At 35.4% G+C, this 14257-nt stretch overlaps 1 protein-coding gene across 1 annotated transcript in view; it reads right to left on the reverse strand.

Annotated features, from left to right (window-relative positions):
- ASXL3 (ASXL transcriptional regulator 3) overlaps positions 1–9490 on the reverse strand; it is a 121544-nt gene extending 112054 nt beyond the window's left edge. Inside the window, exons 1-3 of the mRNA XM_081802534.1 lie at positions 9399–9490; positions 5955–6063; positions 4612–4720 (exon numbers count right to left, since the gene is read on the reverse strand). Of these exons, the coding sequence (XP_081658660.1) occupies positions 4612–4720; positions 5955–6063; positions 9399–9490 (310 nt within the window). The remainder of the gene's footprint in view (positions 1–4611; positions 4721–5954; positions 6064–9398) is intronic.
- Positions 9491–14257: the final 4767 nt, after the last annotated feature.

Genomic DNA, 14257 nt, shown 5'->3' on the forward strand with positions numbered 1-14257 from the left:
GTATATGGTATTTACATGGATAGGAAATATACTTGTCCTAAAAAGAAGCAATTGTGGTTTGCCATAAGCTGCAAAAGTGGGCAAGTCAAGGAATACTCAAGGAAACAAGCTATTTACTATCCATTCAGTGATTCCCCAAAGCAATTTCTCTCATGTAACTTCAAAGGAGAGACCAGGAAATTTAGTCTTGGTCACATTAGCTGGAGATGTGTGGGTATGTGTTATTTTGAGAAGTTCCTATTCACATTTCAAATTAGGGGAGTTTTCTTTCCCCACTTTGTTTTAGCTATTGGCGGAATGCTCCACCTGGTCCTCCACCCCTTTCCAGCCACTAAAACCCTCCCACTGTCTCTTCTGAAATTCAGAATTAGTCAGTAAGCAAAATCTCCTATTAGCCTCCATCTTTTCTCTGAAAACTCCTTTCGCAGCTTCATTTACAAAAAACCCCGGCTCTCTCCAATGATCACTACCTTCCCCTAGAACCCTCTCAGGTAGAAACCCCTTTCTTTTCCACACATCTTGTACTACCGGGCCTGGAAATGGGATAGGTGATGTCTATTTTCCCTTGCTGCTCCTTAGAGCCCCCAGCCTGCTATCTCATTCCATCAAACCAAAGTGGCAACTATCCCTCCTTCCTGCACTTACCTCTCAACTCCCGGGTTACTCCCCTACAGGTTTCGAAGATTTTATCTCCTAAATGTCACATCCTTTTGATGCTAGTTCTAACATAACTGTTTCAATATCCACACAGATGATTCTCTAATATTTTATACCTGGGCCACCACCAGCCTTTACGTCTTTGTTCAAATAAGAAAAAACAACATATCCTCCAGGGAGTCCCAGCTCCATCCCGTAACACTAGGCTGGGCAAACAGAGGGCTGCTGAATTTCAGCTGCTGCTGATGGTTGCCTTCAGTCAGGCCACTCTGAAGAGGGTGAACACTCTAACCATTCGTGACAGCCTTAAACCTAGGCTCCTTCTTTCTTTCCTCTCATCTCAGATATACATTACATAATATTGTCCTAACCTCAGTTTCATGTATTCCCCTCTGACATCACCTGTCCTTCTAACTCATTTTCTCTAGAACACCAAATCAAACAATCCTTCCACCCCAAGAAGACCTCCCCCTTCATGCCATCCCTCATGTAATCCTGTCCTTACTCACCTCCACAATCAACTTAAATACCATGGAGACTGATCCTAAGTACTCCATTTCATGCATCCTTAACTCCTTTGTCCCTCCCTCACTTCTTCATTCACACCTGGCAAAATCCCAACTCTGGTCAAGTCCAACTCTGTACCTACTCTGCACTTGTAACAGTGGTCATGAACATGACTGGAAAAAAGTACAACCATGTTGTCTGGTCTCATATTAAATTCAGAATTAGCAAACTTAAGAGTATCCTTAATGCTGCCTGACTCTAGACAAACATTTTATATATTCTCCCTGAATCTGCAAAATTACCTCCCTGGTCCTCATCCTGAGCTGATGAACTTGTTTCCTATTTCACTGAGAAAAATGATGCAATAAGAAACACATTTCCATAAGCCTCTCCCACGTATACTCACCTACCTTCATTTCTATCCAAATACCCTGCCTTTTCCCCTCTGCTTCCTTAGAGCACCTGTCTATACTCCTAAATAAGACCAATCTCTTCATCCATTTAACAGATCCTGTTTCCTCTCCTCTAATCAAGCACATGGCCACAGGACAACTTCCTCATTATCAAATTCTCTTCCTCAATTGGATTTTCTGCATCAGTATAAAATTATTCTCATATTTATCTCTCGAACTTTCTTTTGATTCCACTTTCCCTTCTAGCCATTTTCCCATTTCACTCCTTCCCTTTACCTCAGAAATCCTTGAAAGCATCGGCTACATTTGGAGTCTCCAATTTCTGTCCTCCCATTCTCTTGAGCCCACTCCATTCAGGCTTGTGATCTCACCACTGGACAGAAATTGTCATTGTCAAGTTCATCAACAACCTCACAAAGCTAAATCCAATGGTTATTCTCAGTCTTCATTATAAGTTGATATATCGAAAGTATTTGAAATATCTGAGGTGCTTCCTCTCCAGAAACACTCTCTTCACATGGTTTCCAGAACAGACAACATGCTCTCCTAACCATTTATCCTCAGTCTCATTTGTTGTAATTATTTTCCATAACTTCTCCAAGCTCTTAAAATTCAAGTACCCCTGAGCTCAGTCTTTGGGCTTCTTCTCTTTTTTATTTCCCTTCAGTTCCTTTGTAATCTCATCCAGTTTCTTTTGTTTAAATATTGTCTATAAACTGACCACTTCCAAATGTGTATCTCCAGCAAAGTCTTTCCCATAAATTCAAGACAGATAAGTCCAATTATCTAACACATCCACCATGGTGTTAAAAATGAATGTCATATTTAATATGCCCAAAACTGAGCTCCTGATCAACAACCCCCTGCCCGCCCCCAAACTAATTCACTTGCAGACTTTCCATCTAAGGTAAGACAGTGCTAATTCTTCTATTTCCTAACACTGATAATTTGGGGTTATCTCCAACTCTTTTCTTTATTTCATAACCATGTTAATTCTAGCAGCTCCTGTTGGATCTAGCTTCATATATATCCAGAATCCAATCACTTTTCAGTACACTCACTGCTACTCCTTTTATTCAAACCACCATCACCTCTTATCTAGATTATGGTGATAGCTTTCTAACTGGTCCCTCTGTTTTTGTCCTTTTTCCCCCTCTACATATATTTTTTTGTAATTAGTGCTCCTGCTATACTTTGCTCCTGATAAAATCTAAGTGAGAGCATTGTCTCTCTAGCTCAAAACCCTGTAAGAGATGAACATCTCGCTCAAAGCAAAAGGCAACATCAAGGCACTGTAGTATCTGGCCCCATAACTTCTCTGACTTCATAACTCACCAGCCGCTCCTTTGCTCATTTTTGCCTTTCAACCACACTGGCCTCTTGATGTTTCTGTAACATTCCAGGCACTCTCCAGCTTCAAGGTCTTTGTAATTGCTGCTTCTACACCTAGAACTCTTTCCCCTTAAATACCTGCTCCCTTAACTCCCTTCAGATCTTTTCTCAAATGTACTCCTCTCTCTCACTCTTATCTCATTTATTTTGCCCCATATCACTTTTTGGCACTGAATAAGCTATACATTTTACACATTTATTTTGCTTATTATCTGTCTCTCTACCAACCTAAGATCCGTGAGAGATCTCTTCTTGTTTTTTTACTGCTGTAACTGCAGTGTTGAAAACAGCACACAGCACATAGTAGAAGCTCAATATACAGGTTGAGAGAGAGAGAGAGAGCACACACGTGCTCACTAAAGCAGGCAGGGCAACAAGAGGAAGGACCTAATGATTCCCCTTCATCCTCCTAAAGAGGAACTGTTTGCCCTGTTTACCAGCCCTTCCAGAAAGCCAGAAATTGCTATGCACCTGCCTTGCTCCATCTGTAAGCACAAGGACCTGCCAGAGTTCACAGTACTACCACAACAATGATGTGCGGTTGAGCTGAGTTTTTAAAAGGTATAAGAATAGGGACATCAAATTCAGTGAAAGTTGGTTTAAAAAAAAAAAGTCTACAGAGACAACTTCAGCCCTTTTTACAAAGAATCTGTTGTTTCCTACCTTAATTCACAACGTCTACTGCAGATCAGATAGGCACTGAAGCAAAATCAGTCTCATGGGGACTATCAGAAAGCATACCAGCTTAAAAGGCAGGAGTGTCCAGTCAGAGTACAAAGAGACTCCTATGGCTGTTAATAAAATGAATGGCTTTGAGCTATTACTGAAATACGATATTTCTGCAAGGATCCTTTAAGGTTTGTTTGTTTAAAGATAATTTACTGATTTCTATGGGTCCACCAACAGAGGCTTTAATGACACAGTCTTCCTCCCAAATCATGACCTGGTCCACTTTGTGGGACTAGTGGGTAGTGTAGGAAAAAGTCCAGCAGCGTTTGTGGAACAAAGATTTGTTAAAACTGCAGTACAGAAATTATACACACCAATGGAATCATAATGTAAATGTCCTAAGAAAGATAAAAATGAATTAACATGGATAGAATTCAGAGGCAGAAAATGCCCCCTTAGAATTCTGAAAGGGTCGCTCACTTTTCAAAAGAGTTTCACAAGAATATAACTTACTTGACCCTTGTTTCATTGTGAGGAATATTAACCCCAGGCTTCCTTTACTAAGGACAAACCCAGGAAAAAAGCTATCATAAAACTACTTGTGATCACAGAAAAGAAATACAATCAGAGATAAAACATTAGCATTCTCTGCCTCACAAAAGAATAAAACCACTAGATACCTCCAGTAACACTCTCACCTTACAGGAGAAACATACTGAAAACACTCGAGAATATTATCCAGAAAAGTCCATATTCTTAAAAAAATAAATAAAACAAAAGGCAAAGAAATGCATACTTTCCTTTAGTGCCAATCTTTTGAATCAAAATTATTTGATGATGAGTCTATGTAGGTGGTAAAAGCTTAGAGAAGGAATTGTATCTCTAATGGTTTGGAATTCAATCAGTGAACTGCTGGAATTCTATATAACTTGTAAGACAATAAGGTTTGTATCTTGACATTTGTCACACATACCTCCATCTCCTTCTCCACTGGCATTGGCCTCTGCCATTTCTGCGCCATCCAGTTCAGACTCACAGCCTAAATCCAATGTTCCGTCAGCTGGGCATGATGACTCCTCTTTCTATATTATTTTTTAAAAAAATGAAGACTTAATGGAGATGTACTGGCAACTCAGGGTCCTACAGTATTACCACTGTTACTTGTGATTTGGAGTTTCAACAGATTTATTTCTTAATGTAAAATCACTCCTTAAAAACAAAAAACAAAAACTGGGAAAAGCACATTGCCACAGATGATTTTTTAGGCCTTTTAAAATCTATACAAAACAAAGTTTATTTTTGATATACATTGTTTCCTTTTTTTTTATTTCAATTCTTCCCTCTTCCTTCTATTAGGAAATGGCTTCACAAGTCAGAATTTACCAGTAAATTAAATACCCAAGTAGCTACAAATAGCAACTGAAATAATACAAGTCTTTTTAATTAACCTGTGTTATTTTCTGAAACACACACAGTGAAGAGGGTGTAATGCTTAGTAGCTGAGAAAGAACCCCTGCTTCTTTGCCAGGTATAACTTTTAGCATTAAAAACAGCCTTCTCAAAGGACATTAATGAACTTTAAATGTAATCCATCATGTATTAAAGCAGTGACTTAAATTTTTAACTTACAAGAAATAATACATTGATTTTATTTGTTCCAAGTTACACAACCATGTGGAGATCATCAGCTTTTATCCTCTGGAATTTTGTATTTTAGATAGCATTTCCCATTCTAGTTGGGAATGGGATTATACTAAAATAATTAAGACTCCATTATCTGAAGCTTTTTATTTCATTTCTCTATTCTCACACAACAAGTATGCATTATTTAAAATTCCCTTGATATTACTGCTGTTTTAAAATTGAACGATTAATTTAAATCAGCAACTTTTCAAGAAGAATGGATAAATTTATTTTTATAAAAGACAGAAAGGCATACAGGTGTGAAGCCTGTATATCAACTGATGGTCATTAAGTCAAATAATTTACAGCAACTGTGATCATCTTAAGCTCTTGGCTGATGATTCATGGCACTCCTCCATGTAAATTTTTAAGAATCAAGAATTTTAAGGAAGCCACAACTATTTTCCGTTACCATATGTTAGAGTGAAACCACAGATATGCTTTCCTTGAAGAAAAATGTCATTGTTTATTCTTAATATGAAATCATTTTTAAGACATCTGAAAACATTTAAAAGGCACAGGGGTCATTTTTCTACCCTTCACCCAAATCTAATTTTGTTTACCTTCACATGTCTGAAAAAATGCATGATACACAGTAATAACAGACATAATATGCAGAACAATCCAACTTACTTTGAGAGCATAGAGGCCTGACTTTCCAGGGATTTTGAAGAATGTTCCATCCCCTATTCGAGTGTTAGTGTGAAGCATTGCATTCAGACAGGCTAATGGAGAAGTTCCACTAGAAAATAAAAGTGTGCAAAAATGAAGCAATCTGAGATGCAGTTTCTGTGGCAAAACTGTGCTCTCAGTCTCTCTCTCAAAAAAAAAAAAAAAAAGACCTTCTCACAGGCCTTTTTAAAATATCCTCCCAACCCCGAAAACATCTACATTACAATAACAGGCCAGTCCAGTTTTGCCAAAGTTAATCAGATGCATCTGTCTTATAGGCTTCAGGCAAAAAGTCTCCTGAACTGAAATTATGCTTTTATTCATAAAGCAACCAACACTCTATTTCAACAAAACCAAAGCCCAAACGTTTATGTGCTGTTATTTTACAAATAATACCATGAAGCCTCAGTTTTTAAATATTACAGATTACTTGATGGTTGCACTTGAATGATCAAATAAACCAAGTTCAAGGACAGCCCAATCCTATAGGTTGAAAAGCAACAAAAGAATAATAAGAAACCAGGGAAGAACTGATTTGAAATTACAAGTGTTTAAGTTACTCACAGGATTGCATTTCTCACACAGCCAAATAAAAAACCTGTTATCTGTGTTTATACCTGATACAGTTTCTACAATGACATCATTTTCTCAGATTTGTCAATAAAAAAATAATAATGCTTGGGAATTCTGCCCAGCTTTATGTTCTGTAGTAAAGATGCAAGTGACTGAATTATGAAAATAGATTTTTTAAAGAAATCAACTGGCATCAAACTAACGATTAAAAATTTCAAAGTACATTTGTACAAACATTGAAATGTATTCATTATACCTAGAAAGATGTTTGTGAAATGTATATGTTATGTATTTTCTGGGGTTGACTTTAGAAACTTTTTTGGGTTTTTTTTGCAAAGTAATATTTTTTGCAAACTAGAATTATAGCCAGAATTATTACTTTTGTTTACTTACGCTTCCATGTATATTTTACTTCCTAATATGCTAAAAGATCAATATTTGGTTGAACCAATATTGAGTAGAAGCCCTACTCCACCCCATTTGTGTCTTAGGGGTTCTGAGTATTTAACCCAAAATATTCTCAGATAAGATTATGGATCTCTAGGATATTAAGGTTTGAATTTCCCAACATAATTTTATGTTACTAAATTAAGAGTTTCTAAAAACAAAAATTAGGAAATCTCTTACCTACTATGAAAATTCACCAATAAAATGAAAAAAGCCAAATGTGCTGAGTTGGATATACATATATATTATATATACATATATATATCTCCAGTGTATATATGTGTACACACACACAGAGACACACATATATACACATATGTGTGTATATATATATGTGCATATGTACATATATGCACATATATATATGGCATATAAACTTATCACGGTCATAAGGTCATAAGGTTTATGAGTATTATAATAATAACACTATTATTTTAGGAAGCAGCTTCTCTGTGCCAACATGTCTGTATGATCCCAATGGATCTGACAGGAAGCACGTGCCCTAATATGAATGTGGTCAGAGAACAACGTAGTGATAACACTAAAGTATATATGGTAATTGCACTGTGTGTACTTATGTAATATCTTTCCCCGTGAAGCTTCTCCAGTTTACAGATCTCATTTCATTATTTTTCCTCGCAAAAGATTTTCCGCTCATATTTCAAGTGGGCCAGGCATACCTTATAGAGTAAAACATATTCATCTCCCCCAGAAATATCTATGAACAAATTCCAGATAAATAATGCTGTACATGTTATGTTGAGCACTCCAAAATACCTATTTTTGTCATTTTCTCTTTAGATAAAAGCATAGACAATTTGAAGCTGGGAAATTATTATGCCAGATTTGTGGAGTTTTAATTTAGTGAAACTGTCAGAAACACAGACTTTCTGTAGGGACTTGGCAAGAAAATGTTAACACTACAAGTAAAATAGAATCCAATACATAAAAATGAAAGAATGTAGACTTTCAAAAATATAACAATAAAATTGCCCACCTAACATCGAACCTCACACACATCCTTCCTGCTTTTTTCCTAAAGTCCTAACACAGATTTAGAATATAAAAGAATAATACAGATTTCAAGACAACTAAAAAATGCTGAACAAATATAATTTAGCATCACTATAATTTTCTTTCTAAGGTACAGTAAATGAAAGATAATTGTAAAAGATAAATTGACTATTAAGTAGAAGTTTAATGCTATGCTTGCTGCAAATATAAGTGATAAGCACCTAGTTTCATATAAATAATAAGCTCTGTTGAGCATGAATATATTATTAAATTATACTGTTTATTAATTCCATAAACTCAAGATTTACTACGGAAATATTTAAAAATATGTATTTCACAATCACATGACAGTTATCCCAAGTCTCAATAATCACTATAATTCTCCCAAATCTTTCCCAAAACAAACATATGAAATCTGTTTTATTTCAAAACTAAACAACATTTGCATTTTAGAAGAATTAGAAAATATTTTGCAACGAACTGCAAATTTTACGCCCCAAATCACTGGCTAATTAGTCACTTAGTTGTAAGCATATCACCTGCATTTCTTAACAGAAAAAAAACCAACTAATCATATGGTCCATTTTATTTAAAAACAATAAAACACTAACATCAATAGAGTTAAATACTTAATAAAGGGTAACTGTTTCATCCAATGCAGAATACACATAGGAAAATGAATTTTTTAAAAGTTTTTCATACCATTTACTTATTGCTATTCTCAACAACCCCATACAGTCTAGAAAATTTGGATTGCTTTTCCTGAAGAAATGGATGTCTTAATGAACTGCTATTGAACAGTAATAAATAAAAGTCTTATTTATGTATTTTTATTATTTTCATATTCGAAAAAACCTAGAAAGCATGACTTGGTCCATTTTAAGGAAAATATACTTATATTTGTACATATTTAAATATGTTTATATATGAATATATATTACAATGACTTACTGTGCGTATGAAAGAAGGTGAGGCAAATATATGTGAAAAGTGTATTCTTAGCATCAACACCTTCTATGTAGCAATTCATATTTTTAATGAATTAAAAACATTTCATTCACAGTTAAGGCAAGGGTAATTAATTACCTCAACTGGAATTTAAAAGTTAAAAATTCTGTAATAAAATATGTGTATGTAATAAATGTATACCTGAAATAATAAAGCATCAACATTTTAACAACAACAACAAAAAAACTCTGAACTTTCAAAAGTTACTTACTTTCTAAAAAGATGAGTTGGAAGAATCATGGTGTCCCAAATTTTAAAAGGAAAACCAAGAAAAAAGGAAGAAAAGAAAGTTAGTTTTCCAACTTAGACTGCAATTCTGCATCTTATCATTTCAATAAACAGGAAAATATACAAGAAACACACCAATCTTGTAGATTTGGCTGCCAATGGGGAGGAAAAACCGGGGAGCTGGGGTAAAAGGCAACTCGTACTTCCTTCCCTAATGCCTCTACCATGTTTTCATTTTGTCTGCAATGCACATGTATTTCTATATCAGGAATATAATTAGAAATAAACAAGAAAGACAGTATTTGTCCCTAATTCTTTTCTTTTTACCATTCTCCGTAATTGGGCCCTTTCCTATACACCTGCCAGGGTAGATATACAGCTTATTCTACTTGTTTGTTTTTCTCCCTAGACTGTAGGGTTGTGGAACCCTTCTGGTTTGTTTTCATTTCCCACAACCCCTGAAGCAGAACAGGGGTGGAATTTGGAGGCAGGGGAGCAGGCATAATTTAAACTGTCTAGACATCAAAGAACCCCCAGAGATGCTTTGCAGAGCCCTGGTGCTGTGTGAACTACAGAAAAACCATTGCTTTATCACATCAAATTGCTGACAGAACACATAAAATTTTACTAATAGTGCACACTTAGTGAAGGGAATGGATGGCTTATCTATATTAATAATTTTACAAACCACAAAAAATACCCAGGGAATGCAATTGGAAGAAAATTTATAGACATGACAAAGAAAATATCGTAAGTGTGGTCCTCCATTCCTTTATGTATAAAATAATAATGCTGTACAATATTTTTAAGTAACCCAAATTTTTAACTACTTTATTTTACTAAGTATCTCTTAAAAATGTCAAATAAGGGGCGCCTAGGTTGCTCAGTCATTAAGCGTCTGCCTTCGGCTCAGGTCATGATCCCAGGGTCCTGGGATCGAGCCCACATCGGGCTCCCTGCTCAGCGGGAAGCCTGCTTCTCCCTCTCCCACTCCCCCTGCTTGTGTTCCCTCTCTCGCTGTCTCTCTCTCTCTCTCTGTCAAATAAATAAAATCTTTTAAAAAAAATGTCAAATGGAAGCTTTTCCCCAAAACATTTTTAATCTCATTTTTCAAATATGGGAACATCAAAAAATTAATCCCAAACAATGTTAAGTCTAAAAACTCAACAAATGCAAGAAGCAATTGTTAAGCAGCATTTACTGTGTTATTAACAGTTATTGTGCTAATTGCTATTAATATAAATTAACAGAAACAATCATATGTTCACTCTCCTTTCAAAAAAATTCATAATAGCTCCTTTCAAGTATTTCCAGTGTTGATGGCTTAGAGAAAATATCTTAACTATAAAGGATATATTTTTAAGAGGAAACTATGTGAGCCTCTGGTGTGCAGGTAATATTTTAGTTCTTGATGGCAGATCTTTGTGTTTGCTATGTGAAAATCTAACGTGTTTACTTAGGATTTGTGTATCTAACTCTTGTATATGTTATACTTAACCAAAATGTTTTTAGAAAATGTTAAAAAAAAAAGAGCAATGCATTCTTGGGTTTGTCTATTTATTTACATCTTTAATGGGCAGGTCATTACTAGTGGAGAAGAATAAACTATTTCTACCAGTGAGTGTGGATGGCTCCTTAACACATACAGGCACAGTGTACATCCATTGATCAATCAGTAACCTAGATGATTAAAAAACATTCTAAACTAACTTCTTACTCTGAGAAAAATTACCACTAGTCTGGAACTCTTGAGAACAACTGAAAATAAAAACTTAAAAGCTTAATACGTTACCTAAATAATCCCAGCACATAAAATGTTAACCAAAAAAAATGACCTACAGCAACCCTGAACTTTGATTTTAAGACAAAAACAGTGTCCCAAACTTTGTAGTGCCTTAAGAAGATCACTAATGAACATTTTTCATGAGCACAGACATGAGAAATAACAAATATTAGAGTTTTAAAAATATAAAAATAAATAGGAAGAACCAATTAACTCAAGAGATGGGTCATAATAGGAAGATACTTTGCATATTTCCACGTGAAGAATATCAACATGATTTTCAATATTCAACATGTCTCTAAGGTAAAATTAGAAATGTAGCCCCAGTACTCTTATGAAGTGGATATATTGAGGCATGAAATAATTACCAAGTGACATATGCTGTGCAAGTTAATTCTTAAATTTAGAGTAACAATTTCAGACTCCGAACCTAAACACATGGCTCTGATCGGCTTGAACAATATAAAAAGATATTCTTCTTAGAATATAAACAGAGATTTGAACTTAGACCTTTCATTCACTTTGGAGACATTACCAAGTTGCCACCAGATAGACTACTGTGGTTCATATAACCATACTCATTAAATTGACCTTTTGTTTTAGGAGACAAGGTTCTCAAAACATTAAAACAGGGACAAGAGCTTGCTTGGTATTATTTTAAAACAGTATCTATAAGGAAATTAAGAAATGGGCCTATAAAGTATAAACTAAAGCCTATATTCCGAATTATAATTTTTAAAGACCTCCAACTAAAATCTGAAGTGAGGCGTCTATAAATCTTTTATAGACACTGAGTAAACAACACTGCGCACGTACAGCTGGATATTGGCGATTGTTTCTCTACATGCCCTGTTACCACTGCTGTTCCAAGAAAGGCAATAGAGCACAACGAATAAGGCTGTGGCTTCTGGAGCCCATCAGCTCGAGTTCAACAGAGGCTAGACCATTTACTAGTTGTGTGAGTTGAGACTTGACCTCTCTGGGTCTCAGGTTCCTCGACTACAGAATGTGAATAATAAAAGTCACTATTTTATAAGGGATTATTCTGAAGAATTAAGGAGTTAAAACACGTAAAACATTTAGAAATGCATCTGGCATACCGTGTTCAAAAATTGTGAGCTCTCATTATTATGAATAGTCCTCCTCCTCAAAGCAACGAAAATCTAGAGGTACAATGGATGGCAAATGGAAAGAATTTAAATATTTCATAACTTGTCTAAAGAATCGGTTCAGGTAAGATTTTGTCTAATTTCACTTTCACTTCATGAGCAAAACTAAGAGAAGACATGAGCGACCTTACACTCCAACCCCATAGCCTTTCACATGTGAATAATATTGAAAATAACTTACTCTGCAAAGGTAGAAGGCAAAGAATGATAATAATAAATATCTGTTATTATGGTTACCATTTACCGAGCATTTGTAACGGGATTGGGCTTTCATCCCTATTATCTATATTCCTTAGAGCCACCATGAAATGTAAGCATGATGCCCAGTTTTGCAGATGTAACTGAGGCTGAGAGATTAAGAATCTTACTGCAGTCAAAGAACAACTAAGTGATATAGCTGAAATCCAAATTCTATTCTGATTCCAAAGCCCATGCTTTTCTCAATCCCCCACATTCTTCTCCCCACAGTTGCCTCCTCCACTTAATTAACCTTGGATACTAAAAAAGAGTATTTAGCACTTGAAGGAAACACACAAAGGAAAGCTAGATGCTGGCAAACAGTGAATGTGGTTGGCTCTATCTTTGCTCAATGCCACCTATAGCAATGATGCCCCTCTGGGTAGATTTCCTTATTCTAAGAACTAGGCTGCAGATGATGACGTTGTTGTTCATCTTCTTCAGGTAATGCTACCTATTCAAACTAGAAAAGAAAGAACTTTGAGAGAATATGGTAGAGAATTCAGGTCCACAATTGAGATGCCTCTTTGTAGAACTGGATCATTAAAGAATAACACAATCCATTAACTGAATAAACATCTACTGAGCACATTATATATGTCAAGTTAATCTTGAGATAAATTTGCACTCCGACAGTGCTTTGCACATAATAGAAATGCAGGCTGAGCTCAAGTGAATTCTCTGAATACATACAAAATGACAAGGGATCTAGGAGAAAGGAGCCTGAGGCATGTGGCACAACAGGAGGAAAATCATTTCAAATTTAAATGTTATCCTTAGTTTATTCCAAGGAAATGACTGAGATGGAATCAAGTGCCAATATCTTATGTCACCAGTTCCAATGCAGAGGCAACCAACCCATGGCACTGGTGACTCCTCAGGACTTTATACTACTTTCCCATCACTGCAATCTCAAAGAGAATATTTTCAATTAAGCCAAAAAATGTATCTTCCGAAATAAAATGGTGGATTTCATATATTAAGAAACAGACATTAATTATATTTGGTATGATAAGTTAGTTTCATATAAAAACATGAATTTCTATATTCTCCTTGTACTTCTCCTCTCCCAACTTGTTAGCAATAGCTAATACTACAGTATTTCCAAATGTGTTCTATGGAATACTAGTCCCAAGTGATGCTACAAAAGAACTGTCAAATGAGTTTCAGAAAAGCAGCATGCTGTATTCTTTGCAAAATCACTAACTACATTAACAATACATACTAAAGTCTCTGAAAAAATCCTACTTAAGAAACCTCCTTAACTCACTGTTTCCTAAGCATAAGCATTAAAAAAATATCCTCCCTACCGCAATATTTAGCAATATCCCCTATTACAGTATGCCAAGAAATATACTTGAAGAAATGCTATACTATATTTATGACTAGGATCATAAGGAAAAAGTACCTAGCAGTTATACTCCCAGGAATGTTTGATTTTATTAGCCAAATGCTTAAAATATTATTTTAAAGGTATACAAAACATCTGTTCTTCTGTGGAAAAAAATAATGCACTGTGGTGAGTAATTTTCCCTGTGTAAATTTATAAAATTGAAAAATATATCCAGGAACTTTGAACAGCATTGACAAATTTACATATAGTATCCACATGTAATTGAAAATACTATGTATTTGCAATATTACCCAACATAAAGGTCATCTTACTCATCCTCCCAGTGGAGATCTTCCTCATGTTTTTCTATTTCTCTCACTCAGTGATGGGTACTATCCTCCTCCTCATCACCTAGGACTGAAGCATTTCTCAGACTCTTCAAATCATTGCGCCTCAACAAAGTTCATTTTTT

This window comes from Leptonychotes weddellii, chromosome 13 (genome assembly GCF_054177405.1).
Source record: "Leptonychotes weddellii isolate Sample4059 chromosome 13, ASM5417740v2, whole genome shotgun sequence".
NCBI classification, from domain to species: Eukaryota; Metazoa; Chordata; class Mammalia; order Carnivora; family Phocidae; genus Leptonychotes; species Leptonychotes weddellii.